The 26,230-nt window shown below is 38.1% G+C and overlaps 1 protein-coding gene and 1 long non-coding RNA gene across 5 annotated transcripts in view; one reads left to right on the top strand and one right to left on the bottom strand.

Moving 5' to 3' along the window:
* Positions 1–21,921, bottom strand: part of LOC122220579 — a 41,432-nt gene extending 19,511 nt beyond the window's left edge. Inside the window, exons 1-4 of the long non-coding RNA XR_006202937.1 lie at positions 21,857–21,921; positions 15,845–15,952; positions 14,120–14,273; positions 13,738–13,977 (exon numbers count right to left, since the gene is read on the bottom strand). This is a non-coding gene — a long non-coding RNA (uncharacterized LOC122220579). The remainder of the gene's footprint in view (positions 1–13,737; positions 13,978–14,119; positions 14,274–15,844; positions 15,953–21,856) is intronic.
* PACRG (parkin coregulated) overlaps positions 1–26,230 on the top strand; it is a 514,426-nt gene that overhangs the window by 279,615 nt on the left and 208,581 nt on the right. For all 4 annotated transcript variants that reach the window (XM_042940254.1, XM_042940255.1, XM_042940252.1 and 1 more), the window contains one exon: positions 6,046–6,217. In XM_042940254.1, coding sequence (XP_042796188.1) covers positions 6,046–6,217 — 172 coding nt within the window. The remainder of the gene's footprint in view (positions 1–6,045; positions 6,218–26,230) is intronic.

Raw genomic sequence — 26,230 nt, forward strand, 5'->3', positions numbered from 1 at the left:
ATCAAGAGCTTTGTCACACATCAAGCTCTCTTTCTCTTTCTACAAACTTTCTTTCTGTTTCCACAAATATATGAGAGTCTTTCTGGCCCCCTTTTCACAGGGCAGCCCTTCTAGGGTTCTACTTATATGCAGGAGTCTCAGCTTATCCCTTCACTTACCAAATGGCCTATTTGCCTGGACTCTGGAGACATTGAAACCTCAGTCCCAGGCTTCCCATCTGGTCTATATCCGATATTCTCTCAAGCCACACAGCATTACCTCTGTGACTCTGGGTTTTGTCTTTAAGTCTAGCATCTGAAGATTTCCTGACATCGACTTTGCATTGAACACACTTTGGTGTTTTTCAGACTTTAAGGGTCCACGTTAAGCTTGTCTTCCAGCCTGTGTGAGGTGTCCTTCTTTTTGACACTTGACATACAGCATTTTTCATGCTAAGAAATCTTATTTTTGCATCAAAAAATTCATGTATCTGTACATAATTTTAACTGTATATTCAGTATCACTGAAAAAGTTTAAAATGATATTCTTTCGGTTATTCATCATAGTCACATCCACATGCATTTGAAAAATAAAAGTACATCCATGTTTGGAATATGTTACATACACTGTCCAAAAGACAGTGTGTAATGCCCATGTAATTTGTGAGACCTCTTTCAATAACTCAACAACCTCTTCAAGGAAGAAGAGTGGAGCTGAAGCTTGATTTTAGAAATCCTATAATAAGTCCAAATGAAATCATAATATATTAATAGATGATTATACTATTAGATAATTAGATAACCTAAACTATTTTAGATTAGTTTGTGATTTTTAAGCAAGATCCTCGGTTCTGATTATAGGAGTTGTAATAGCAGATATTTCCAATTATATTTCATTTGCTAATTGAAGCAAAGATATGAAAGTGTAAGAATAAGTTTCTAATTTGAGGTTTATAATGAAAATCATTAACCTCATCGTGTTTCTGACCTTTCAGTATAGCATTACTACATTACACATTTGTTACGGGGATAAAAAGTTATATATGATGGGCCAGGTAAAGTTGGAATTTTATTGCTTTTGACCAAAGGTCACTGCGAGATTTAGAGATAACTTGTGAGTACTGTGTGATCTTTAAAAAGTTATGAAACATAAATTTTAAAGAGAGAGAGATTCTGTGAGTAAAACTAATTGATGTTCCTGGAGTGAATGTCCAAGTAATCGTCGATCAGTATATTACCATGTAATTTTACCTGATGTATCTAAAATGGCCCTTGTTCTGTGATGGACTTCAGACAAATTTCTTTTAATTCTGGATTTCTTGCATAAATGTTGAAGAAAGTTTCCAAAAGTTTATAAGTTTGAAAACTAGTATTTTTATAGTAGTACTAAAGAACTATAAAGTGTAATATGTCATTAAAACTAATTAGCCTAAGACCAAAATTACTTACGATATAACTAAAGAAAAGGTTTGTTTCTAAATAAACAGTAAATAAATAACCTTTTGTAATCTAAATGAACAAAAGAAGCCATCGATTGAAAAGAATCCTAAGGGATAGTAGTCACCATGTCCTCATTTATCTTTTCTTTAAATTTTGGTTTTCATCTTGAATTATTCTCAACATCCATATTTTTTAAAAAAGAATTTGTATTATTATTACCAAGATATTAATTATGGACATACATTAATATGTTCGTTTTGATGATACTGTGAAAAACAAAACTTTTCCTTCTGAAGTTTTAAAAATAAATGGAATAGCAAATTAATCCCTAAATGATTTCTAATGAGGCTAAATAGAAACACCAAGAAGCAAACCATCCTGATTGTCTATTAAAACACTCATAAAATTCCTGAAATGTAAATAATCATTGCAATCCCAATGGAGGAAACATAGCATTTTATTTGTAGAATACATAACATTGTAGAAAATTTAAATCTATAGAAACCTACAGGCCCCATCATGCTACAAGGCCAGTGATCAACACCAGGCCCTCTGTGCACTTTGCTGCGGTCCTCAGTCTTGGCTCTAGAGATGGCCATTCACCATCTGGCCATTGTTCCCTTAACTGAGTATCCTCTCGAAGGGTTAGCACAGAGGACAGATTCGAAAGGTCGGAATTGAAATTCAACACGTGCTTCTTGAGTATTCACCTGTTATGTGCCTTTCAAACACCCTTTCGGGCAATGACAGAACTTAAACAACAGAACTTAAAAAGCTGCAATGAGTACATGATAAAGTGTACCTAGCAAATCAAACGGGGTTGGTCGGCAGTGGTAAGAGGGTCTTACTGAACTGAAATCTAGATACGAGGCGTTGCCAACACCCCAGAGGTCTGGAGAGAAGGGGAGCAGGGCTTTCAAAGATAGTGTCTAAGGAGGAACAAGTGAGGCTAGTCTGGTCAGAGAACAAAAGGCACCAGTGGTTCCAGAGAATAGTGTTGCAGAAGGATGGTATGATGCAACAGGACCTGGGGACGGATCAGGGAGGCCCTGTTGAAACTTGAGTCAGGAGCAACCACAGATCAGGACCCAAGAGTATGGAGAATGGAAACGGGAAGGCAAAAGTGGAGACAAGGACATTATTGGTTGCCGCAAGCTGATGGCTTAGACTAAGCAGGATATATGCAAAATGGCGGGAAAGGAAATGAAATCAGAATTTTCTTGGAGATGTAATCAATTGGAAAATGATGGACTGAACACCTGACTTGAAGGAAGGAAATCAAGGACGGCCCCTAATGCTGGGGGTGTGGGGTCAGGAGGCCCAGGGCCAAGTGTGTCACATAATGAGAACAGAAAAGAGACTTGAGGATTAGACAAAGTGAAGGTCACTGGCGACCTGGGAAGATGCACCTGCAGTGGAATGAATGGTAGACAGGTGGGCTGGAGAGAGAACAGGAGTGAAGAAGCATAGACAACTTTACCACGGACAAATGAAAACGATGCGTAGCTGGCAGGAGCTTTACAAAAAAAGAAAAGTACATCAGAGAGAAGTCAGATATATCATTAAACAAAACACACATGATATCTCCTGATTGTAAATGGAATGTCAGAGGATTTACCAAGGCCTAGGCCACATTCTTCACCCAAAACAATATTATAATAAAAAGAGGAACCCTAGAAGATATTCAAGTAGTAAAAAAGTTATGTACAAGAAAAGTCGCCCTATAGCAAACAGAGAAATAATCTATACTATTTCAAGTAGTTTGTGACCTCAAAATATACTGACAAGTTGTTATTCCATTAAGGCAACAGATCTACAATGATATCAGATATACCAAATAATTGTCAAATGGGTCAGAAGAACTCACGGGAAAAGGATTTCTGGTAGAAATGAACGGCTATGGTCAGTGAGCTTGTAGTTACAGATCTAGAGGTAATCTTTTCTTTCTCAACTTCTCTCCCTCAGTCTTCCATTCAATTTTGCTGCCCCTCAATTGCTGCTTCTTTTTTTTTCTCTCTCTCTCCTTTATTCTTTCTTCCATTGTTTTTCTTTCCTTCTTTTCAAAACATCTGAGAATAAGAATAGTGTGTGCTCAATATTTATGAAGACATTGTGAAATGGGAAGGAAGGAAAAAAAACAAATGCAGCTTTAAGCTACTCAGAAAAGATACTGTGAAAACATAATGCCAGGGGAAGGATGGAAGGAGGAAGGAAGGAAGGAAGGAAGGAAGGAAGGAAGGGGAAAAAGATACAGTAGACAAACCATGGCGATATTAGTTATGGCAATATTAGTGTTTGAGTAGACTGAGACAGCCTGCATTAGTAATGATAAAGGGATGGAGACATGAGGATAAATGGAATGGTCACCAGGAGATTATAATTATGCCTAACAACAGAGTCTAAGAAGTAGTGTCATGTCCTGCAGCCAGAGAGTCTGGTTTCAGATCCCAGCAACCTCTCCTACTAGCTGCAGACCTTAGGCAAGTTATTGAACCTCTTAGTGCCTCAGTTCTCCATATTGAAAATTGAGATACTGATAATTGTTACCTCTTAGAGTTGTTATAAGGATCAAATGAACTGATGTTGTTGATGTTGTTGGTATCGTGGCCCCAAACAATACAAAGAAACATAGCAACAGAATTCCAAGGGGGAAAATGGCATGTCAGCAATCTTAGTAGGAGATTTTTAATTTGCTTCTCTAAGTGATGAAAGTTTGTTTTAAAATGTTTGAGAAAGACATGAGGTAGCCACAATAAAATATTTAAACAGGGTGTCTTATCTTTCACATCATTACAGAAAAAAGTGAGAAAAAAATCTACATTTTAATAAAGCTGCAAAAGAGAAAGGGAAAGTAGATGTAAGACAACAACCAGGGACCAAAAAGTAAGAGACAGAAATAAAACCAGACATAGCGATAAATGTGAATGGCTTAATGTATTAAAATAAATAAAAAGCCTTAGATAACGTTAAAGTACAAAATTTAATAATTTGCTATTTACAGGAGACATATGTACATGTGACAATGAGCTAAAAGAAAGAGAATTAGAAAAACATCAACAATATAGAAAAAATATAGTACAGATAACATATTATTAAGAACTTAGGCTACAATGTAAAATTATAGATAATAACATTGTACCTTTTAGAGGCTGAATGGCGTAGCAGTTTTTTTTTTAATTGTACAAAATAGTGTTCTAAAATGTCTTCAAATACACAAAAACCCTTGAGAAGGTTGGCGTTAGATATATGTTCCACAAAATTTTAGTGTGAATAAAGTAAATTCGATGAATATACAAGGAATATAAAATAAAATTGATGTCTGTATAAACCTCCCTGTGGGATTCATTTTCCAAGGTCAATTCCGAGAGAACAGCTAAACATTGAACTCCTAACCCCCTATTTCCCCAGTTGGCTGGGTGGTCCATGAGCAGACTGGAGACAAACCTCCCACTTGGGAAACTGCAGGACATTTGATTCACCGAGACCTACCGTAGACACTTGGAAATGTGGTGGGAGGGTTACCAGTTACTCATACCCACGGACAGGCAGGTGTGTGGCTGGAGACTCCAGAAAGCTGAGAGAGAGCTGGAGGGTATAAAAACCTCCTCATGGAAAAGGCGGTTGCTCTAAGGTCTTGATGAGCTCCTCATTTGCTTATAAGGTGATCATTGGAAGCTGCATGCATTCGTAAGGACTTGAAGACACGGCAAGTATGCACCTCTTACTGGAAATGCTGCACCCTTTGCTCTGTAAAGCAGTCTGAGTCTGCTGGCTTCTTTCCATCCATGATATCACCATCACTTCTGTCACCTTGCAGGTAGCAAGCCAGGTCATGGATACTGCAGACAGGGAAGGGCCTGGGCGAGAACAAATTCCCTGCAGCTCCCAACACATATCTTTTCTCAACCCCAGAATTTTTGTTTCTATCCCCCATTGGTGCTGCATATTACTGCAAAGGTCGGGACAAGGAGGCACAGAGGCATCATTGAGGGTGAAAAATGTAGCAATGGAAAAAGTGATATATCTCTGTTCCCAGATGAGGCAGGTGAGAGAGACTGCGGTATTTTGATTTTGAGCTGTCTTGATAGGACGAAGATTCCACTTGTCATGCAGGTTCCAGGGAACATTCTCGCAATCACATTTGATTCCTCATTCGCATACTTGCCAGGTCCCGAAAAGACACATTTCACAAGAATATATTAATGTGCAGTCCCTATTAGGTTCTTGTTAGAAATTCAGATGCTAATCTCTTTTCAACTTTTTTTTTTTCATTTTATTTTCACATATATGTTTCAACATACGCACGATAGACTCCTTGAATCCTTTTCAGTATTGCGTTTGTGCCAAAGAGTGAAATATTAACGAAGATCCCCAAAACAAATGCTCCCAGTGTCGATTATTATTGTTTTAATCTCTTGAAATTGAAAGGGCGGTGATTGTAACCCCATTGCTAATAGAATAAAGACATGATGACGTACTTCAGGTTGTGAGACGAGTTGCTTTGTAAAATGTTCCCAAAGTCCTGGAGAATGTGCTTCCCCTGAGTTGGTTGACAGCTTCATAGCTGGTCCGGCCACGCTTCGCCCCAGTGTTGTCTTCACATGGCATTTCTTCTCTCTCCTTTCAGGTAGAAATTGAGAAGCTGGATTACCATCATTATTTGCCTCTGTTTTTTGAGGGGCTCTGTGAAATGACATTTCCCTACGAGTTTTTTGCCCGGCAAGGAATCCACGACATGCTGGAACACGGGGGGAACAAGATTCTTCCTGTCATTCCACAGCTCATTATCCCGATAAAAAGTAAGTGAACAGGTGAAAAAGCATCATTCAGCTTATAAGGTGCCGCTTTTTGACAACTTGCTAATGAAACAATAAAACACAACAGGCTGACGCTTTCCCCAGGTTTTGCGGGAATTTTATAAATTGACTTACAGGGCCAGACATCCCAAATCTACTATGTCCCATCATTGATCCTGCACCGAAGACTAACCACATAAATAAATTGCATGGGGTTTATGCCAACTTAAGCTGCTCCCCAGTAATGACACAAGCATTAAGATTAATTTACACATGCAGAAGTCAAGTATGTGTCTTTGTATTAAACGCTACCACTGACTTCCAAGTTCTTTTAAAATGACATCCCTAATTTTTAAATTACAATATAAACCCAATCACGTTTAGTATCTTTTAGGTAGTAGGATTCGTAATTTTAAGGAAAAAAAGTCTGGAATGGAGAATTACTATTACTAAATATTTGAATTTTTTAATCTGTAATATAGGGAAACTCTAGAGTAACCCTGTCATTGACGTCATCTCTTTGTTTATAGAATGAAATGCTTTCTTTCTATGGCCACATTCTTCAGATATGAGTCCCTCTGGACGAGCTGGCTGAAGAAAACCCTCTCCCAAAGCGTTTCTCAGATTTGCACTCATGGGATGGCCTGTAATGGCTCCCAAACAAGGCCCAAGTTGTCCTCATGTTGCTTCACAGCTGCTGTTGGCCCTTATAATGGAGCCATCGTATTGGGATGAGACTCCAGGAGGGGACGGCCAGCCTCTCAAGTCTGAATGGCCAGGTCTGGGCCACCGTCCACCATCATGCCCCGGTTGTGTGTGCACCGGTTGCCCGTCTACACTGCTGCTGCTGATAGAAAGCAGAGGGGTGGTGCTGAGCGCCTCCTGGGCAGGGGTATCCCACCGTTTCCCAGCCACAACTGCCCTAGGCAGCTCTGCCTTGTTCCCTAGTCCAGGATGAAGGACTTCCTGGGATGATTGACAGGTCACCTGCTTAGTCTCCTAGCCTCTGGGGGAACCCCACCCTCACTGTCTCATAGGTGCCCTTGTCATGTGCTTTGACCAAAACAAGAACTAAATGGTTCAACGTTGGGTCATGTCCCACAGCCTGGCTCATGTAATCTTATCCATGGTGACCTTTTTATTGATTTGAATTAGGCCTCATTAGAGTTCCAGGTTCGGGGCAGTCCTGCTGTCACTGTTGAAAGTGAATCAACCCCGAAACTTCCTGTCATGTTTTTGAGATTTTTTTTGGTCAGAGATCTGTAACTGACCACTCCAGATCTCCACCAAGACACAGAAGTAAAACCAGGTGAAAGGACAGGCGACCTGCTGTGGAAAGTAATGTGGAGAGAGAAACCGCACTTGAAAACCATTTTCCTTTCCCTTTGTGCATCAGCAGAGTGAAGGGCTGATCTTTGAAGTCCTTCAGGAAGGATATATAACACTGAGTCACAGTAAAACCTTTTCCAAATGTGATTTATTCTAACAGCTCACAGTTTTTGAACATGTTAAATTCTAGCTGAAATGCTACAGTTTCTAAAGAATGATGCACAAGTTTTATTGACAAATAGAAAGGCCCAGAACATTCTCCCCAGAACCTATCTTTACAGTACACGATCCTTCACCTCCTGCCCCCAGCAGAATACCAGCAACATCTGGAAGTCTGTTCTTTTCTTTAAAAGAAATTGATCTTATTAGAACCACTGTCTTCTCGGGACTTTTTTGCTCATATCTCCTTTAAAAACACTGATGGGCAGAAAGAGGGTTTCTAAGTAATATTTTGATATACTGTTTACGATTAAAAACATACCAAAGCAGAGCATTGCAGACCAAGGTGAATTGATTTTCAGTTTTGTTTCATCTGTATTTTAGAGATGTTTAAACGAGTTAAGAGAGAAGTGATGTGTTCTAAGGACAAAATTCACAGTATGCACATCCTAGAGGTAATTTGCTCACAAGTGAAAACATTATTAAGAACTCAGTAAACGTGTTTTGTCAGGTAAAATTAACTATATATGAATTTGGTAATTCAAGGTTCTAGAGGCAATGAAAATTTATTCTGGTAGATATCGTTGCTTTTCTTCCTGGGCTTCTGCTATTATATACTGATCCTGAATCTACCTTGGCTTACTTCTCCATCTGTTTACATCACTGAAAGCCAATTTTTTTTCCCCTCAGGAAGGAATACTGATTATGTAAGATCATGCACAGTTCCATCACAGTGTGAAAAATATTACGTGCAAAAAACTAAATCCTTCAGGTGAATTCTGGAATGAGGCTAACTGATCTAGAAGCAGGCTGATACACATAATTGGCATAGCACGTTAATAGGGGTGTGTGCCTTACTTTCAAGCTGTAATATTAGAATGATTTTGGCTCTCTCCAGGGGCAAAAATTAATGTCACCATCACCAGCTGGCAGTTTTTGAATAGTTTTTCTTGAATTCTAACTAATACCTCTAGTAGTAAAGCAAAATATAAAAACTCCCAGCAAGGGTAAGAAGGGGAATGGGCTTCCTATCTACTTCTAGAATCTGGGGTTGATTTCAGTTAATTACAAGGCTCGTCACACCAATACAAAAAAAAAATTAGATACATTCAATGACTCTAGACTTTCTAATGTGAAAACAGGTAAGAAGACCCTTTTCTTTCTCATTCTATCTTTTGTTCAAGACCCCAAGTGGGGTCATTCAGTAATAACCAGAAGAGCACACACCTAACACCTCATTCCATTTATGCTGCTTTACAGTTGTTCCCCTTACCTCCCACTTTTTGGGTTATTCTAGGTCAGAAACTCCAAGAAAGTACCAGTATAAAGTAGTCAGGGTTGGCAAGGGAGCACTGATTGCTGAGAGCAACCAGAAAACTTTGTAGTCAAGGATGAGATGAACTCTCTCAGCAACCTGAACCATGGGCTGTAGATTTCCATTTACTCCATCCAATTAGGAAAACATAAATCCATCAAAATACAGAACAATTCCAGGGAGGAACCTCTAGAAACTTTGCATATTAAACTCAGAAGGGGATTCCACTGGTGTCCAGGAGGATGAAGAGGTGCCGAGAGCAACCACAAATGCTGATTGTGGGAATCTCTGTCTTCAGTAGAAGCAAGAACAATAACAATAACACCGCCACATGGAGCCATTCATAAAACGCTGCTTCACACAAGAAGGAAATATCTGGAACAGTGACAGAAAAAGAATACCTCAGTGACATTTAGTGTAGGATCCAGAAGAAACCTGTAGAAAGTTGTATGACATCCTCGGGATGCAGGAAGATGTGGCCTCTAGGAGACAGAGGCGGAAACCCACAAGAGGAGACAAGACTGAAATGAAAATAAACCAATGCTGAGCGAGACAGGGAGACTAAAGATGACAGAGCACAAAAGACTCGGAGTCAAGACTCAGACTCAGACAAAGACTCTTTAGTCAAGAGACTAAAGATCACATCTGCACAGCGGCATCGGGAATGATCATCATCTGCGTGGCACCGAATTGTCAATGGAGGCCACCACCTTAGGACGCTCTCTCAGAAAAGACGAGATAAAAATAAGGTGAGAAAGAATATAAAATGGAGAACAGAGACATAAACAGGAGCTAACAGTTATAGGGAGTCCCAAGAGGAAACATCAAAACAATGGGAGTAGAAATGATAATGGCAAAGGTGATTGAAAGACATTTTTTTCTGAGATAGAAAATACCCCTTATTTTGCAGGTAGAAAAAGCTCGTTGCAGTCTAAAGACAATGAATAAAGAGAGACCCGTATCTAGGCACATTTAGTCAAAAAGCTTAGATTATAACATAAAGAAAAGCCCTTCAAACATTTAGACAGGGAAAAAGGCTACACAACAAAGAAATAAAAATAACCGGGGCTAAGAATTTTTCCAACATTAATCTGAGACAACAATGAGAATCAGAAGAGAAACACCTTGAGTACATTTCATCCAGTTCACATGAGCAAAAGACATGATGTATATAACAAACTGCATGAACATTTGAGGGGAAAAAGACTTATAATGTCCACTTGCCTGTCGTACAAGAAGTTACTGACAATATGCTTTAACTCTCAGAAAGTAAAGCAAAGTTAAGAACCCCAAAATGAGGATGTCATAGTGTGAATTAAGAGCCACTGAATCTCAAGTTCAGTTTAAATAGTTGATGGAAAAGAATTTGAAAACTGCATGAAATCTCAAGTAATCATTTTGGAGTTAATGTGTATAAAAGGCCAGGAAACTTGGGTCTAAGCCTTCAAAATCAATGGGAATGATGGAAGTGGTCAAAACAGAACATACATGTTAAAATGACAAACACTGAGTAGAGAGCAAGGAAGTGCCATGAGTCAAAAGCACAAAATAAGGTGAAAAACATGAAGTCAAAGATATTAGCTGTGACAATTGACTTTCCAATTGGTTTGTGGGGAATAAACCGAATATAAACTTTCTCTGTGTATATAAAACTAAATAATACTTAAAGAGTTTAAAAATAACTGGTGCAGCCACTCTGGGAAACAGTATGGAGGTTCCTCAAAAAACTAAAAATAGAACTAGCTTACGACCCAGCAATTGCACTACTAGGCATTTATCCACGGGATACAGGTATGCTGATTCGAAGTGACACATGTACCCCAATGTTTATATGTTTATAGCAGCACTGTCAACAATAGCCAGAGTATGGACAGAGCCCAAATGTCCATCGATGGATGAATGGATAAAGAAGATGTGGTATATATATGTGAATATATATATATATATATATATATATATATATATATGTATGAATATTACTCGGCAATCAAAAAGAATGAAATCTTGCCTTTTGCAACTACATGGATGGAACCAGAGGGTATTAAGCGAAATTAGTCAGAGAAGGACAAATATCATATGACTTCACTCATATGAGGACTTTAAGGGAAGGGAAGCAAAAATAATATAAAAACAGAGAGGAGGACAAAAACTTAAGAGACTCTTAAATATGGAGAACAAACAGAGGGCTGCTGGAGGGGTTGTGGGAGGGGGGATGGGCTAAATGGGTAAAGGGCACTAAGGAATCTACTCCTGAAATCATTGTTGCACTATATGCTAACTAACTTGGATGTAAATTTAAAAAATAAATTACATAATTTTTAAAAATTAAAAATACGTAAAAATAAAAGATATATTGGGACAAATAGGGAAAACAGAAGGGAAGAGCAGTTATTTTAATTGTGGAAAAGTAGAATTTAATATAAAAAAGTTTCACGTGTATAAAGAGGATCAGTTTATATTGATAAAAATGTTCTAGGTAAAGATGTAATTAGCATGAGCCTTGGTTCTTGGAAGGCCATGGCATCATGTTTAAAAAAAAACAAAAAAACCAGCTACCTAAATTTCCCTCTGGAAGAAGAGTAAACCTCTTGACTGAGAGACAATATGATACTGGTCCTCCGCTGTCTGACCTTCAGCTCTAAGATTTGTGATCTTGCCAATCCAAGGGGACAGCCTGCCTCTAGAGCGCCATGTCCCCAACCTCAGCATGCATAGGAATCACCTGCAGACCCGGTGAAATGCAGGTTCCACACAGCAGCTGTGAGATGGATCTGAGAACTGGATTTCTAACAAGCCCCCAGTGTCTGCTGCTGCTGCAGGGTCAGGGCAAAGCTGACCAGGGCCAAGATTACGCTTGACACACCAGATCCTTCCAGAAGATGCCGGGAATGAGAACAAGGTAAGGGATGAGTTGGTGGAAACAGATGAATGATCATTTTCCATCTTACATTTAGGAAATCGAGAGATGTTGCTTCATTCATGCTATGAATAATTAGAAAAATATAGCTTCAAGTTTTTAGGCCTTAAAAGGAATCACTAGTGGGCTAAAATAGGTGGTTATCATATGAAGTACTAGGGAAAGAAAAATGAAAAATGAAGCTAAGGCAATAACTTAAAAAAAGCCAAGGTAGCATGTAAAAAATGAAAAAAGTAGGATGACAAAAGGAAACCCAAATAGTCTGTTATGACTACAGATAAATGAGAGAAATAGTTATTAATCACAAAAAAAAATATGTCTTGGTCTGGGAACTTCCTTGAGAGATTGTCCCCACTGTCTGATTGTTCCCAACCATATGATTTTAGTGGGACTGCCAGTTACCAAGTAATGATCAGAAGCTAGCTCTCACAACAAAAGCCAAATAAATACAATGAAAAGGCAACCTCCCGAATGAAAGAAAATATTTGCAAATCATGTATCTGATAAGGGGTTAATATCCAAAATATATAAAGAACTCATACAACTCAATAACAAAAAACAGATCCAATTTTTAAAAATGGCCAGAGGATTTGAATAGACATTTTTCCAAAGAAGACATACAGATGGCCGACAGGCACATGAAAAGATGCTCAACATCACTTAACATCAGGGAAATACAAATCAAAACCACAATGAGCTGTCACCTCACATCTGTTAGAATGACGGCTATCAAAAAGACAAGAGACAACAGGTGTTGGCGAGGATATGGAGAAAAGCACAACCCTCTTGCACTGTTAGTGGGAGTATAAAATGGTGCCGTCACTGTGGAAAACAGTATGGAGGTTCCTCAAAAAATGTAAAAAAGAACTAACATATGATCTCGCAATTCTACTTCTGTGTATTTATCCGAAGAAACAAAAACACTAACTCAAAAAGGTATGTGTACCTCCATGTTCACTGCGGCATTATTTACAATGGCCAGATACAGAAACAACCTAAGTGCCCGTTGATAGGTAAACAGATAAAGAAACTGTGGTATATATATTATGGGATGTTACTCAGCCATAAAAAAATGAGGACATCTTACAATTTTTGGACGACATGGGTGGACCTCAAGGGCATTATGCTACATGAAATAAGTCAGAGAAATACAAACACCATATGATCTCACTTATATGTGCAATCTCAAGAAACTAAAACAAAACAAAACGAAAAACAAGTTCATAGATACAAAGAACAGATTGGTGGTTGCCAGAGGTTGGGTGTTGGGGGTGGGAGAAATGGGTGAAAGTGGTCAAAAGGTACACACTTCCAGTTGTAAAACAAAGAAGTCATGGGGGATGTTATGTACAGCATGGTGACTGTAGTTAAGAATATTGTGTTGGCATTTAAAAGTTGCTAAGACAGTAGGTGTTAAAAGCACTCATCACAGGAAAACAATGTTTGTAACTATATGTGGTGACATGTTAATTAGGCTTGTTGTAGGGATCATTTTGCAATTTATATAATCACCAAATCATTACACTGTACACCTGAAACGAACATTGTATGTCAATTATATCTCAATTTCTAAACATTTAACTCTCTTCCACAAGCTTATCTTCTTCCCCCCACCATCTTTATGATACAGTCATGTCACTATTTTGGTCAGATCCATAATCAGCTGTTACACTACTGTGATCACACCAGTCTTGTTTGTCGCGAATCACACATCTACGGTTACATTTCTTTCCTTAGACAGCCTGTCTCTCTTAGCAGTGATCATTGTCTTTCCTGTGGTTTGCTTGATTTGTATATACTTACTATTTTTTTTCAAACACTTCAAGATCTAGCAAATGAATGTTGTTTTCCAAATGTTCAGAACATCAGGTAACCCATCAATTTTCTTTTTCTGGAGACTTTGGTCCTTCCACCCTCCATCTTTCTGCTCCAATCTGGTGACCTGAGACGTTGTTACTCCTCTCTCAGGTTTACCCTCTTTTTCCCTAGCTGTGTGTCTTGTTTTCCTCATCATTTTTATAGTGCACACGTTCCAGTAGTTTCCTGGAAGTGTATGAAAGGTATAGTTTTAGTCCTTATTATCTGGAAATCCTTCCATCACACTTGATTATTAGTTTGGCTATGTTGAAAATAATGTCCATTCCGAATTTTGAGGTCACGTCTCTGTTGCCTCCCAAGTTCTTACCTTGCTTTGAACATCTTGATGCCATTGGGGTTTTCAGTCATTTGCCTGTGGCCTCTATCTCCCAATCTCTGAAAGCTTTCTGGATACTCCCCACATGGTGATGTCAAATTTCATGTTGATATGCATTCATGCAGCTATGTGTTCATTCATTGTCCTGGGAAATTTCAATTTAGAGTCATAGGTCTTTCAACACTAGAAACTTTTGACTCCCCCAAAACTTAACTATTAATAGTCTATGGTTGCCTGGGAGCCTTAGGGATAGCATAAACAGGTGATTAACACATATTTTATATGCTATGCGTATTATATACTGAATTCTTACAATAAAGTAAGCTAGGGGAAATGTCGTTAAGAAAATCATAAGGAGGAGAAAGTATATTTATAGTACTGTACTGTATTTATTGAAAAAAATCTGCATATAAGTGGATCCATGTAGTCGTGTAGTTCAAAGGTCAACTGCACTTCCCTTTGTATGCCCTGTGCTATAGCCAAAGCAGATGTGCTGTAAAACTTCTTATCCTGTACCTTTGCTTTCTTCAGAGAATCCCACTCTCCCATCCCCAAATGCCTCAATGGTAAGGGACCTTCAAAGCCCAGCTCTAATAGAATTGTTCTATGGAAACTCTTCTGTTTCTCCTCTCCTTGCCTACCCTAAACTCCAGCCCTCTCCCCACCCCACCTTCCCTCCGCCACAGAACTTTCTATCTTCCTTTCTTGCAGTCACTTAGAACATAATGTTAGAAAGTAACATATTCCCAACAGCATCTAATGGGCTTGCTAGTACATAGTCGATACATCAAAATATTGGCAAAATTAATTTAATCAGGTACATAACTGCCGTCCACACTAAAATTTGTATAGGTGTCATAATCAAAACTGTGAAGTGGCCATTTAGGCTTGCCACCATAATGTGTATAATACGAAAACTATTGTGTAAGAATCCCTAATATGAAGCAGCGAATAAAGAGTATAATGACATAATGCTTTGCATCGGCTAGGGAAATTATTTAAGTGGAGAGATCAATTTTTTGTTTATTCATCTTACATTCTTTCGGGTGATTCTTTTTGTTTATGAGTAGTAACGTACATTTGTGAGATGGTCTACTAGAAGGCAAGGTGACTCCAGCGGCTGAAGAATTACAGAAATATCACAGATCTACAAATAGACACCACATAGGACAGTGGCCTCATTAGGAGAGCTCTAATGAGTTGAGGTCACCCAGCTATAAAGGATAAACATGCACAGACACAGCCAAAGCCACTTAACATTCAAGCAACAATAACATTTGACAAAGCAAAATACTCTCGTTAAAGAATACTCAATGGGAAAAAAACATACCAGTTAAGGATAAAGCATGAGAGTTCATATCACAACACAAAAAATGCTCTTGAGAATTGTATTTAATTAGAAAGGAGCAAGCACAAGTGAAATGCATTATTCTTTATTTGTGATCTAATAATTTTTACTTATATACATCGAAATTTTCCAGGTAAATTATTTTTAAAGTGATAACCATAAAAAAGTAATGATTTTTAATTTAAGAAGGAAATAGCTAATTTGTTCTGAAAATATGGAAAAGGGGTCCATTAGGATTATTTTGGTTACAAAATGCAAAAAAAAAAAAAAAAAATTCAAATTGTCAGTCAGGTTTGCTTAATAATTTACATAACTGAACATCGCAGAGATGAGTCTCAATCCCAGCAAGGTTTCATCTGGTGGCTCACCATTGTCACCCTCTGCTTTGTTTCATGCAAGGTCATTTAAAGCTGGCTCCCTTTTAGCCTCCAAATGTGCCCAGTAGATCCTGGGACTACATGCTTACTCACTTACACCTGTAAAAAGACAAAGTGTCATTGTCCCTGAATCTCCAGAAAAAGTAAAAGTTAAAGATTCGCTGTGAATATCCCATCGAGGGGCACATGCTCAGCCTTGAACTGTGGTCAAGGGGGGTGGGATATCCTGGATTAACCTAGGTCATACAAGCTGCCCATAGTACAGGTTAGAGGAAAGGAGAAGGGTCAGTTTCCCCAAAGAACATGAACTCCACGTCAGATACATTTACTGAGCACCAAATATCTCTCAGGCCCCTAGCAGTTCTGTTATGCAGTTATGCAGAACCATGGGGCTAACTGCCGTTGGGCTGTGAATAGAAGTTGTGCTCCCTCCAAACTAAGCTTTTTGGAGACAATGCACGGCCCTCTATCTCTCTTCGTGCCCAGTGTTAACCTGAATTGGATGTCTACTGGGCATGTGAGATTCTCCTTTTCTCTGCCAAGCCAGTGAGACTTTGGGGTTAACCTGTTCCTGCAGCAAACCTAACTTACACTGACCAATTCAGATTCCCAAATGAGAACCCATAGCTATTGAGGGAAACGGAATCTGGAATCTTATAGCTTAAAACAGCCATTTTCTGAGGAAGTCACCTCCATCTTGTGAACTTTCAGTAGCTGTTGCTAAAGACCACCTTCCTCTGTCCTTTTCGAGAATTAGCATGGCCACTAGAAAGGCCTTGAACATGGCCTTTGCTTCTGCTGCTCTCTGTACCATTTTGTGCAATTTAGTCCAACTCGTTGAGCTTATGAGATGAATCTGCATCTCCAAAATAAGGAACTTAATACATACCTCAGAGGGTTGTGATCATTATGTGAGGTTGTGTGGAAAGCAGGCTTCTAACAAGTGGTAAGTGTTGTGTTGAATACGAGCAATCATGGTGGGATTATAATACCCAACTCTCGGATGGTCACCGTTCTTTCCTCCTTCCTCTCTACCCATTTCTCTCACACTGAACCTGTCAGTTACCATCTTTAATTCCCCATTTAAGAAGTCATAATATAAAGCTGATGTCACTCTACAAAATTTCCTGTACAGAAATAACATGTTCATAGATGCAGGGTGATAGCTCTCTGAGGCAAGGGTTAGACAACCCCAGAAATATTTGAACAGTTAGCTGGTCACTCACCAGAGGAAAGATTCTTTCTGAACCTGTGATGGGGAGTGGAAATTAGGCCCAGCCCTGTTTGAGTAGGGAAGACGAATGAGAGAGATGGAAAACAAAAATGAGAGAGGTAGCAGAGGTGATGGAAATGGAGCGTATAGCTGTCCATACCAAAAACCAAAAACCAAAAAACAAACCAAAAAAAACCCACAGTCGAATGAAAGGGATAAAGAGCTAAAAATAGAAATAGTACATTTTCAAACTGAATTCATCATGTATTGGCTGTCCTCAATTTTCCATATCATGTGATGGTTAAGAGCAGAGTCTCTGAAGTCAGACCATTTGGTCAAAATCCTAACTCTGCCACTTACCAGCTTTTAGACAAGTTAACCATGTTGGGGCTCAGTTTTTGAAATTGGCAGAAGAACGGTACCCAACTTATGGGTTATTTCAGTGATTAAATGAGTGAATACATTTCAAGCTCTTAGCAGAGCACCTAGTGTAAGTATAATAGTTACCATCACCATCATCATCACCACCATCATCATTGTCTGTCTTGATTAGGGCAAGAGTTTTTACTTGCCAAGGCTAAAACTTCATCTGCAAGTCTTCATCCTTCCATGTAGGGCTGAGTTCTAGTCGAAGTATAGTCCCACTACAGAGTGTTGCTTGCTGGCTCAGAAGATGCCAGAAAACTAAGCTCCACCGTGACCCTGAAGAACAAGCTGCTTGAGCTCAGGACCCAGCAGGTATCTAGTCTCATTGCCCAAAGTCCATGTTAAAGTCTGTGTTTGCTGTGCAGCTCTGAACCTCTCTCCTGAACAGGTTCCAAGTCTGGCTTCATTTCCACCAGGACTTGGTGAGATGCTGGGAGGAAGTTGGGTCTAACCACTCTGAGCACAGGCCTTGAGCTCATGCAAAGCAGACTCCGGCTTGCGATTAACTAGCTGTATGGTTTTGGCAAATTAATTATTTCATTTCCTCCAGGGGATTATAAAACCTACTGCCCAGAAATGATGTAAGGATTAACAAATCATATAAGTAGAGTGTTTAGCACAGTGCCAAATCAAGATGATAGTAAGAACAAATTATTATTTTCACCTTCATGGTGGCCCTTCATGGTCAGATCTCTGCAGACTTCCTAACTTTGGGTCATTGAAAAGTTAATAGATTTGAATTCTATAACTCTCATCCAAGTTATAAGAAAAATGTTAAACGGAAAATGAACTAGATCAAGTATAGACCTTGATGGTATTGCAGTGGGACCAAAATCATCAGGGCATATTGCTTGGATTCAATTGTTCACACAAGAAAAAAAAAAAGAAAGAAAAAAGAAAAAAAAAAGCCTAATTCTTCAACCATGCCTGCCTGTACCTTGCCTAGAAGGGTGGTCTTGCCAGGGGCACCCGTATGGCTCAGTTGGTTAGGCTTCCAACTCTTGATTTCCGCTCAGGTCATGATCCCTCAGGACTGGGCCCGGCATCAGTCTCTGTGCTGAGCATGGAGTCTGCTCGGGATTCTCTCTTTCCCTCTGCCCCTCTCCCTGCTCATACTCTCTCTCTCTCTTTTTAAAACAAAACAACAACAAAAATCAAAAAGGGAAAAACAAGGGACGTCTTGCCAGATGTCTCGCTGATACAGTCCTGTTATGATCTCCTTGGTAAGAATACATGAAGTAAGCTTGGCCTGATATTATAGAGAACTCCCCCTGGCTCATAGTGATCACTGCTAGTTGCTTGGGAGCTCTCAAATAATCTGCTTGAATAATCGACCCCAGAACTGTACCAGATATTGATGCCAAGCTCAGCAGGGGGTAGCTCTGCAAATTCCTGCTTTGGGGTGGAGAGGGCAGCTCCTCCTTAGAAATGGGTATGTTTATCTGCCTTCTGTTTGGTGCTATGGCTCTCAGCATGCCAGTGTTGTGGAAAGCCTATGTATGTTTTGTCCTTCCTTATAGTCTGCTGCTTCCACTGCCTTAAAGCTGGGTGAATTTAGAAACCCTCCCTCCACCAGCGGAGGGGAATGTAACAGTAATCCTCAGAGGTAGTGCCTGCTTGTCATAGCAGATTGTGACTTGGTCTTATTCGGAGAATGGAGTCAGCGTTGGCCAACACCTTCCCTTGGTCATAATTCCATCTGTCACCTGCTCCTTCAGGCTGAGCTGAGCCAGCAGGGGAGCAAGGTGCAAAAAGCCAAACCATGCACTGCTTTCTGACAAAGCAGGGTATTGGGAAGTTTAGTCTTTACCGCCATTGGAGGTGTTCAGTATGTGTGAAAGCAGGCACAGAGCCAACCTTGGCCACAGCAAGAAGGTGCAGTGCGCAGAATTACGTCATTATTCAGCTTCTTTTATGTCTGCAGAATTGTGAGTATAAGGTTGATCATGCTAGTGACTCTACTGTTAAGTCCATTTAAGTAATGAATACTTGCATTTATTTTTAAAACCATTGTTTTCTATCTTTAAGTATTTAAGGGAAAGAAAAGCCAAACGCTCTCACCAAATACTAAATTGTGCGCTGTGGTCCTAAAGTCATAATATATTCTTACCAATTGAAAAGTGAAAAAATTAATCACTTGTAATGACAAAACTTTGATAGAAAATAAAGATAATTCCTTTCTGTATGGGATAGAGAAAAATTGATGCTTTTTATGTACAGAATGCTTACTGGAAAACAATGAATTAAAGACAAAATTGTAACCCTTATTGTAGTCTTCCTGGATGTTCATAATAGCTGAGCTAAGTCTCTGATGCTTAATTATCCAGGAATATGAGAAATCCGGCCATATCATATTTATTTAGCAATTGAGTTCTGTTACTTTTAATTAGTTGGTTTTTTTTATTTTAGAGAGAGAGCTTGAGCTGGGGAGAGGGGCAGAGGGAGAGAAAGAGAGAGAGAGAGAGAGAAAGAGCGAGCCTTAAGCAGGCTCCATGCTGAGCATGGAACCCATTGCAGGGCTCTATCCCAGGACTCCAGGATCATGACCTGAACTGAAATCAAGAGTAGAACATTCAACTGACTGAGTCACCCAGGTACCCCTTTCTTCCTTTTTTTTATTTGAGAGAGAGAGAGAGAGAGAGAGAGAGAGAGAGCGCACACGTGCACATGAGCAGGGGAGAGGGACAGAGGAAGAAAGAGAAAATTGAGTTCTGTTTTGGAAGAGGAAAAATTTCTACCATTTTGAAACCTACACTTAGTTTGAAAACACATTGTGAATTCGTTATACTCTGTAAATTAATGAATTAGATGACTAGCGCCCCTTGACCGGAAAAATTTATATCCATTTAAATCTAATTCAAGTAATATATTAGGCCAAACAAGCTTAAATATTTATAAAATATTTTAACTTCAAAAAATTACTTCAGATACATGAAGACATCTGTAATAGGCAAATTCCTAGAGACAGAAAGTAGATGAGAGGTCACCAGGAGCTGGAGAGGAGAAGATTGGAGAGTTTCTGCAGAATGGGTATAGAGTTTGGAAATAGAAACTTGAAAAAGTTTTGGGAATAGATAGTGATGATAATTGCACCACATTGTGAATGTTATTAATGCCACAGAACTGTACACTTAAAAATTGTCAAATGACCCTTTATATTGTACACATTTTATATAATAAAAATAATCATTTAAGATATCAAAATAAATGAGAATGATCCAAAAACTAAAATGTCCGCCCTCAGCATTATAATACTGTATTTTCTTTCAGAAATCCTGGCCTCTGTCATATGACCAAAAATAAATATCAGAAAGCTAAGATCAATTTAGCAATGTTTGTGGTAATATAATTACTTACAGACACCAACTGAATTCACTCAAAAACAATAGAACCAATAAGAGAATTCAGTAAGTTAGCCAGTAAATAAATATATGAAAATAATATGTTTTATGTATGTGTTCTCAATAATTTTCAGAATGCATTTTGGGATAATATGCTCTTAGACAAATGGTAACAAAGTATAAAATTGCTTTGAGTAAACCTAACAAATTATGCGGAATCTAAATGAAAAATATCATAAAGCTTTTCTGAGGAGCTTAAATACAACAAGGAAAACTGAAGAGATACATGTTTTTAATGGAAAGATTCAGTAGTAAAGATGATAATTTCCCCCAAAATTAGTCTCTAAATTTATTGAATAAACATTTCAATAAATTTTTATTGAAATTATCAGTCTCAAGCATGTTTTTTAACCTGACCAAATTATGTTAAAGTTTGCCTCAAGATATAAATGGTTAAGAGTAATCAAGAAAATACTGGGAAAGAATAAGGAGAGAGTTCCATATTCCACTATATTAAAATATGCAAAGTTATGACCATGAAGAATAATATTTTAGGTAAATATGCAAAATATACTGACATTTTTAAGCAGTATTAAAAATTATGTTTTTTAATGGAATAAAACCCTATGTCTGTATACACCTATGGAAAATATCATCTCTACTGCAGTGGAGTATATAATTCTGTTCTACACAATGAGAACATAGTAAAAATATGCTTTATAAGCTACTTTTTTATTCACCTGTATCTTATAAACACTTTCCTATTTTTAAAAAATATTTTTCTATTAGATGACTTGAGTAACTATAATTTTCCATTATGTAGGTTCACCTGACTTTATTTAATCCACTGTTTTTGAAACAATTGGATTGTTTCTAGTTATAAATAATACTATCCTTCACACCCTTCCCTATCACTCTTTCTGCACTGTTGCATACATTAGACCAAATGCCCAGAAGTGAAATTGCTGGGTTAATTATAAGCATACAGTAGCCCCATCCTGCCCCCCCACCCCACACACGCACTTGTATTCATGGTTTCGCTTTCCATGGTTTCGGTTTCCTGTGGTCAGCTGCGGTCTAGAGACAGATGATCCTCCTCTGGCATATGTCAGAAGGTCGGTAGTTGCCTAACGCTGTGTCACAATGCCTACGTCATTCACCTCACTTGATCTCATCATGTAGGCATTTTCTCATCTCACATCATCACAAGAAGAGTGAGTATAGTACAATAAGATATTTAGAGAGGGACAGAGACCACATTCACATAACTTTTACTATGGTATATTGTTATAATTGTTCTATTAGTTATAATTTTTAATTTCTTACTGTATCAAATTTATAAATTAAACTTTATGATAAGAATGTACATATAGAAAAAAACATGGCATATGTGGTACTATCTGCTATTTCAAGCATTTACTGGCGGGGGGGTCTTGGAACATATCCCTCACAGATGGGGGGGGAACTACTATATTGCTATAGAAAGGTTGTGATGGCTTGTAATGTGGTATCTATGAGAGTGCCTCTTTTCCCAAACCTGTGTCCACACTGAGTATTAACTCTTCAAAACCTTTTTGTTACATGATACTCAAAATTATTAAGTAGTGTTTATCTTGATTACTAACGAAGTTGAACATTCTGGAATATTATTTATTTGTTTTATTATTTTGTGTATTATCTATGCATATTCTTTGCTCATTTTTAATTAGCAAATTCTTTTATTGGTTTGTGATAGCTATTTGTATATCAAGGATATTAACATTTATAGCATATGTCAAAAATATTTTTTTAGATTTTATTGTTGGCTTTTGCATTTTGTTTGGTGTTTCCAGTTTTAAAAGAAGTAGAAATATTTCTGTTTTTCCTGATTTCCCAGTAGTGAATCATATCTAATAGTAGAAAATGTTCAGACTTTGCACAGACTATGGCAATAATAGATTTTATGCTTGAGAAAAATCATACATGTAACTTATAACCATCTAAGATGAATAAGTTTTACCACTTTGACTTTAAATTATTTTTTTCCTTATTCTTCAGCAATTTCTATATATCTGGGAGCTCTGTCTTGTTGATTATTCTTGAAGGCAGTAAGCAGTACAATAGAAATCCAATTTTCTGAATAGAAAGGTTCCACTGGCTGATCTATAATGTCAGTGGATGTCTCATGTCAGACCCTTTTCAAAATCTTAAATCTTGAGTTCAAAGTTCTCACTTATGTCTTGACAATAGCTTTCAGGCCCATCAACACAAGAATAAACACATTCCTTCTCTTTCAAGCTACAGAATCATATTCTTTATATCTGTTAACATACTTTTTCAAAGAAAAAGAACTTTGTTTAAAAAAAGCCGTCTTTTTTATTTAATTCCATTGGGATAGTAAGAACAAAAAGACTTCCAACTTAATGGTATATCTTAATTCCTCAAGAATGAGAAAGAAAAACAGAGGAACTGAAGTGGAAAGGGGCAGCATAAAAAGATCCCTCCTGGATGAAGTTAAGGGTCTTTTATAGTGCATACACTGCCTTTATTTCACAGTGACTACAGAGGTTTTAGAACTATTCCCTGGTCATTCAGTTCCATTTTAGATGCCATTAAGAGTAACGGTTCATACATATTACTTGTCAGCCATTGTCCATCCAATAACATGTATCACAACCATGTTAATTCAATCAAGGTTGCAGTAAAATGAAATAATTATTTCCTGATAGCTATTATTACTATCCATGGTGAAAGACACTATTAGTTTATTTCCAAGTGATCAGTTATCTATACATACAGGCATAAACCTAATCAACAACAGTTTGATGTTATTGTTACTCATATATATAAAACTTTTATTGTTACTCATATATATAAAAACTTTACTCTTTAGTCAATATATTCTATATGGCAAACTCTAACATTGATAGTAAATGAGTATATCCCCAGCGGTGTTATTGCAAGCTTTGACATACATATTCTAAAAGAAGACCACTGTGATAAGCCAATATTCAGTAACCACTATGGCTACAAAAATCTTTTCTGCAGTCACCAGATGGGCTGGTGTCCATGGGCTGGTGTCCATGGGCTGTACAGCATGGGCTGTACCCATGCACAGATAGCTCTCTCTTCTAACATCTTTAATAGATTCTCTTACTTGTGACTTCATAGTGTCAACAGAAAGGCTTTCTTGGTGAAGAACAAAATCTCCAAAATGGAATGAGAGTTGTATGCACTCATTTATACATTTATTTTGTACTTGAAAAACACAACACACGCATGTGGTTCTGTTTTGACGTCTAATCCTTCTCCACTAAACAGTTTATAAAACATTTATTTGGATGTGGCTATGAGTTCGTCTTAAGGAGTGGGGTGGGAAGTATGGATGAGTAGAGAGAAAAGGCAGAAACCCAGGATCTTAAACATCTGATTCCATTTGGTTGATATGGCAAGATGGGACCTAGTGAATCTTTTAGCTTGAGAAAAAGTGCTACATTTATATATATCTACACACACCCACATGCTTCTTCCTACCACTTCTAAATGACCTTAAGGAAAATATGTACACAATGATGAAACTATTTAGAAGACAGTTTCTAAAATATCTGGAGTTTTTTCCCACATTGCTAAGTAGAACTTTATCCCTATGAGCTAGAGTCTATCTTGTACAAGGAGGACTCCTTTATCTAAGAGGAGAGGAGACATTTTCTAGCATGTTCTTTCCCCTTCTGGAATAAATACTCTTCACCTAAATAACATCCACTCAACCCTAGAGTCTGTCCCTGGGTCTCGCAGTCTTCTTTCTCTCAACTGGGCTGGAGGCCCACTTTGAGTCACTGTTTAAATACCCAACCTTTTATGAATATTCATCAAACTTGTAGTATTTGTTCACTATCTTCTTCCATACTATATTATAAGATGCAAGTGAATGAGTGCCATATCTGTCTTACTCACTTCTCTATCTCCAGTTCCTAAATCAGTGACTGGCACATCCACATTCTCAATAAGTATTTGATGAATGAGGATTAAGTAAACTAATATATGTAAAGTGCTTTGCTTAACTCCTGGAATATGCAAATATTTGGTATATATTAGGTACTATTATATGAGCTATGACACAGCACTATGAAGTTCTGAACCTACACATGTTTAGCTTCATTGGCAGACTTTTTGAAAGAATGTTCAACATTTCTCCAGGTTCCTAGTTCTCTTTTGTTAAACTGAACTGGGTCAGTAGGCAGGGTTCAGTACCCATTTACCTAAAAAACAAGTTTTAGATTGCATAAAACCAGAAAAAGAACCCCCCACTACTGACTGTGAGATACTGTACCTTCCCTTCTCCTTTTCTATCTTCCCATAGTACTCTGACACTTTGCCTTTGAATATCTTATTACTACAACTTTTAGGCTAAATTATATCCTTCTATTTCTAGTTGTTTTCAGAAGATGGAATGGGCTGCAGTGTGTCTAAATGCTGTGGTAATGAGCCATCATACGATCAAATCCCATAGTTATATTTAGATTCGTTCCCTGAGTTAAAGCTGAGCATTCTCCATTCATCACATTGTGTTTACAGACAGTCCTTAACTAAAAATTGTTTGATTTAGGACTTTTTGACTTTAAGATGGTAGGAAAGCCATCGGCTTTCAGTAGAAACAGAATTTTGAATTTTGATTTCTTCCTGAGCTACTGGTAGAATATTCTCTTATGATTCTGGGCAGTGGCAATGAGCCGCAGCTCTCCGTCAGCCATGTGAGGATAAACAACCAGTACACTCGCAGTTCTGTACCCACACAACCATTCTGTTTTTCACTTTCAGTAAGGTATATATTACATGAGATATTCAATCTAACACTTCATTATAAAATAGACTTCGTGTTAGATGGTTTTGCCCAAGTGCGGGCTAATATAAGTGTTCTGAGCATGATTAACCTAGCCTACTAAGCTATGATGTTCAGGAGGGTACGTGTATTAAATGCATTTTTGACTTGCAACATTTTCAACTGGATGTATTGGGACATAACCCTATTACAACTTGAGGAACGTCTGTCCTTTTAAACCAAACCATAGTGTAGTCTGTACCATACCAGATGTTAGGGGCCATCCTACGGTGTTATTGCCCCAATACCCATTATATTGCTGGAGGCAATAAAGTTTCCACATCTGACTTTTTTAAACTTCCTAGTAATTCCAGAGGAAACGGCAATGATACCTTGTATTCTTGGATTTTTAATTGATAATTCAGTTTGGTTCAAACTTACTCCAGGTGTGATCCTTGTGCCTGGCTAGTTTGTACTTTATTTTGTAGGAAAAGGGGTAGGGAGAGATTCTGAACTCTTTGACCAGATAGTGAGATGACCAAATATGCTCTAGGAAGGTTAATCCAGCAGCAGTGTGAAAAGACAGGTTGGGGCATTTG

Source organism: Panthera leo, chromosome B2 (assembly GCF_018350215.1).
Source record: "Panthera leo isolate Ple1 chromosome B2, P.leo_Ple1_pat1.1, whole genome shotgun sequence".
NCBI classification, from domain to species: Eukaryota; Metazoa; Chordata; class Mammalia; order Carnivora; family Felidae; genus Panthera; species Panthera leo.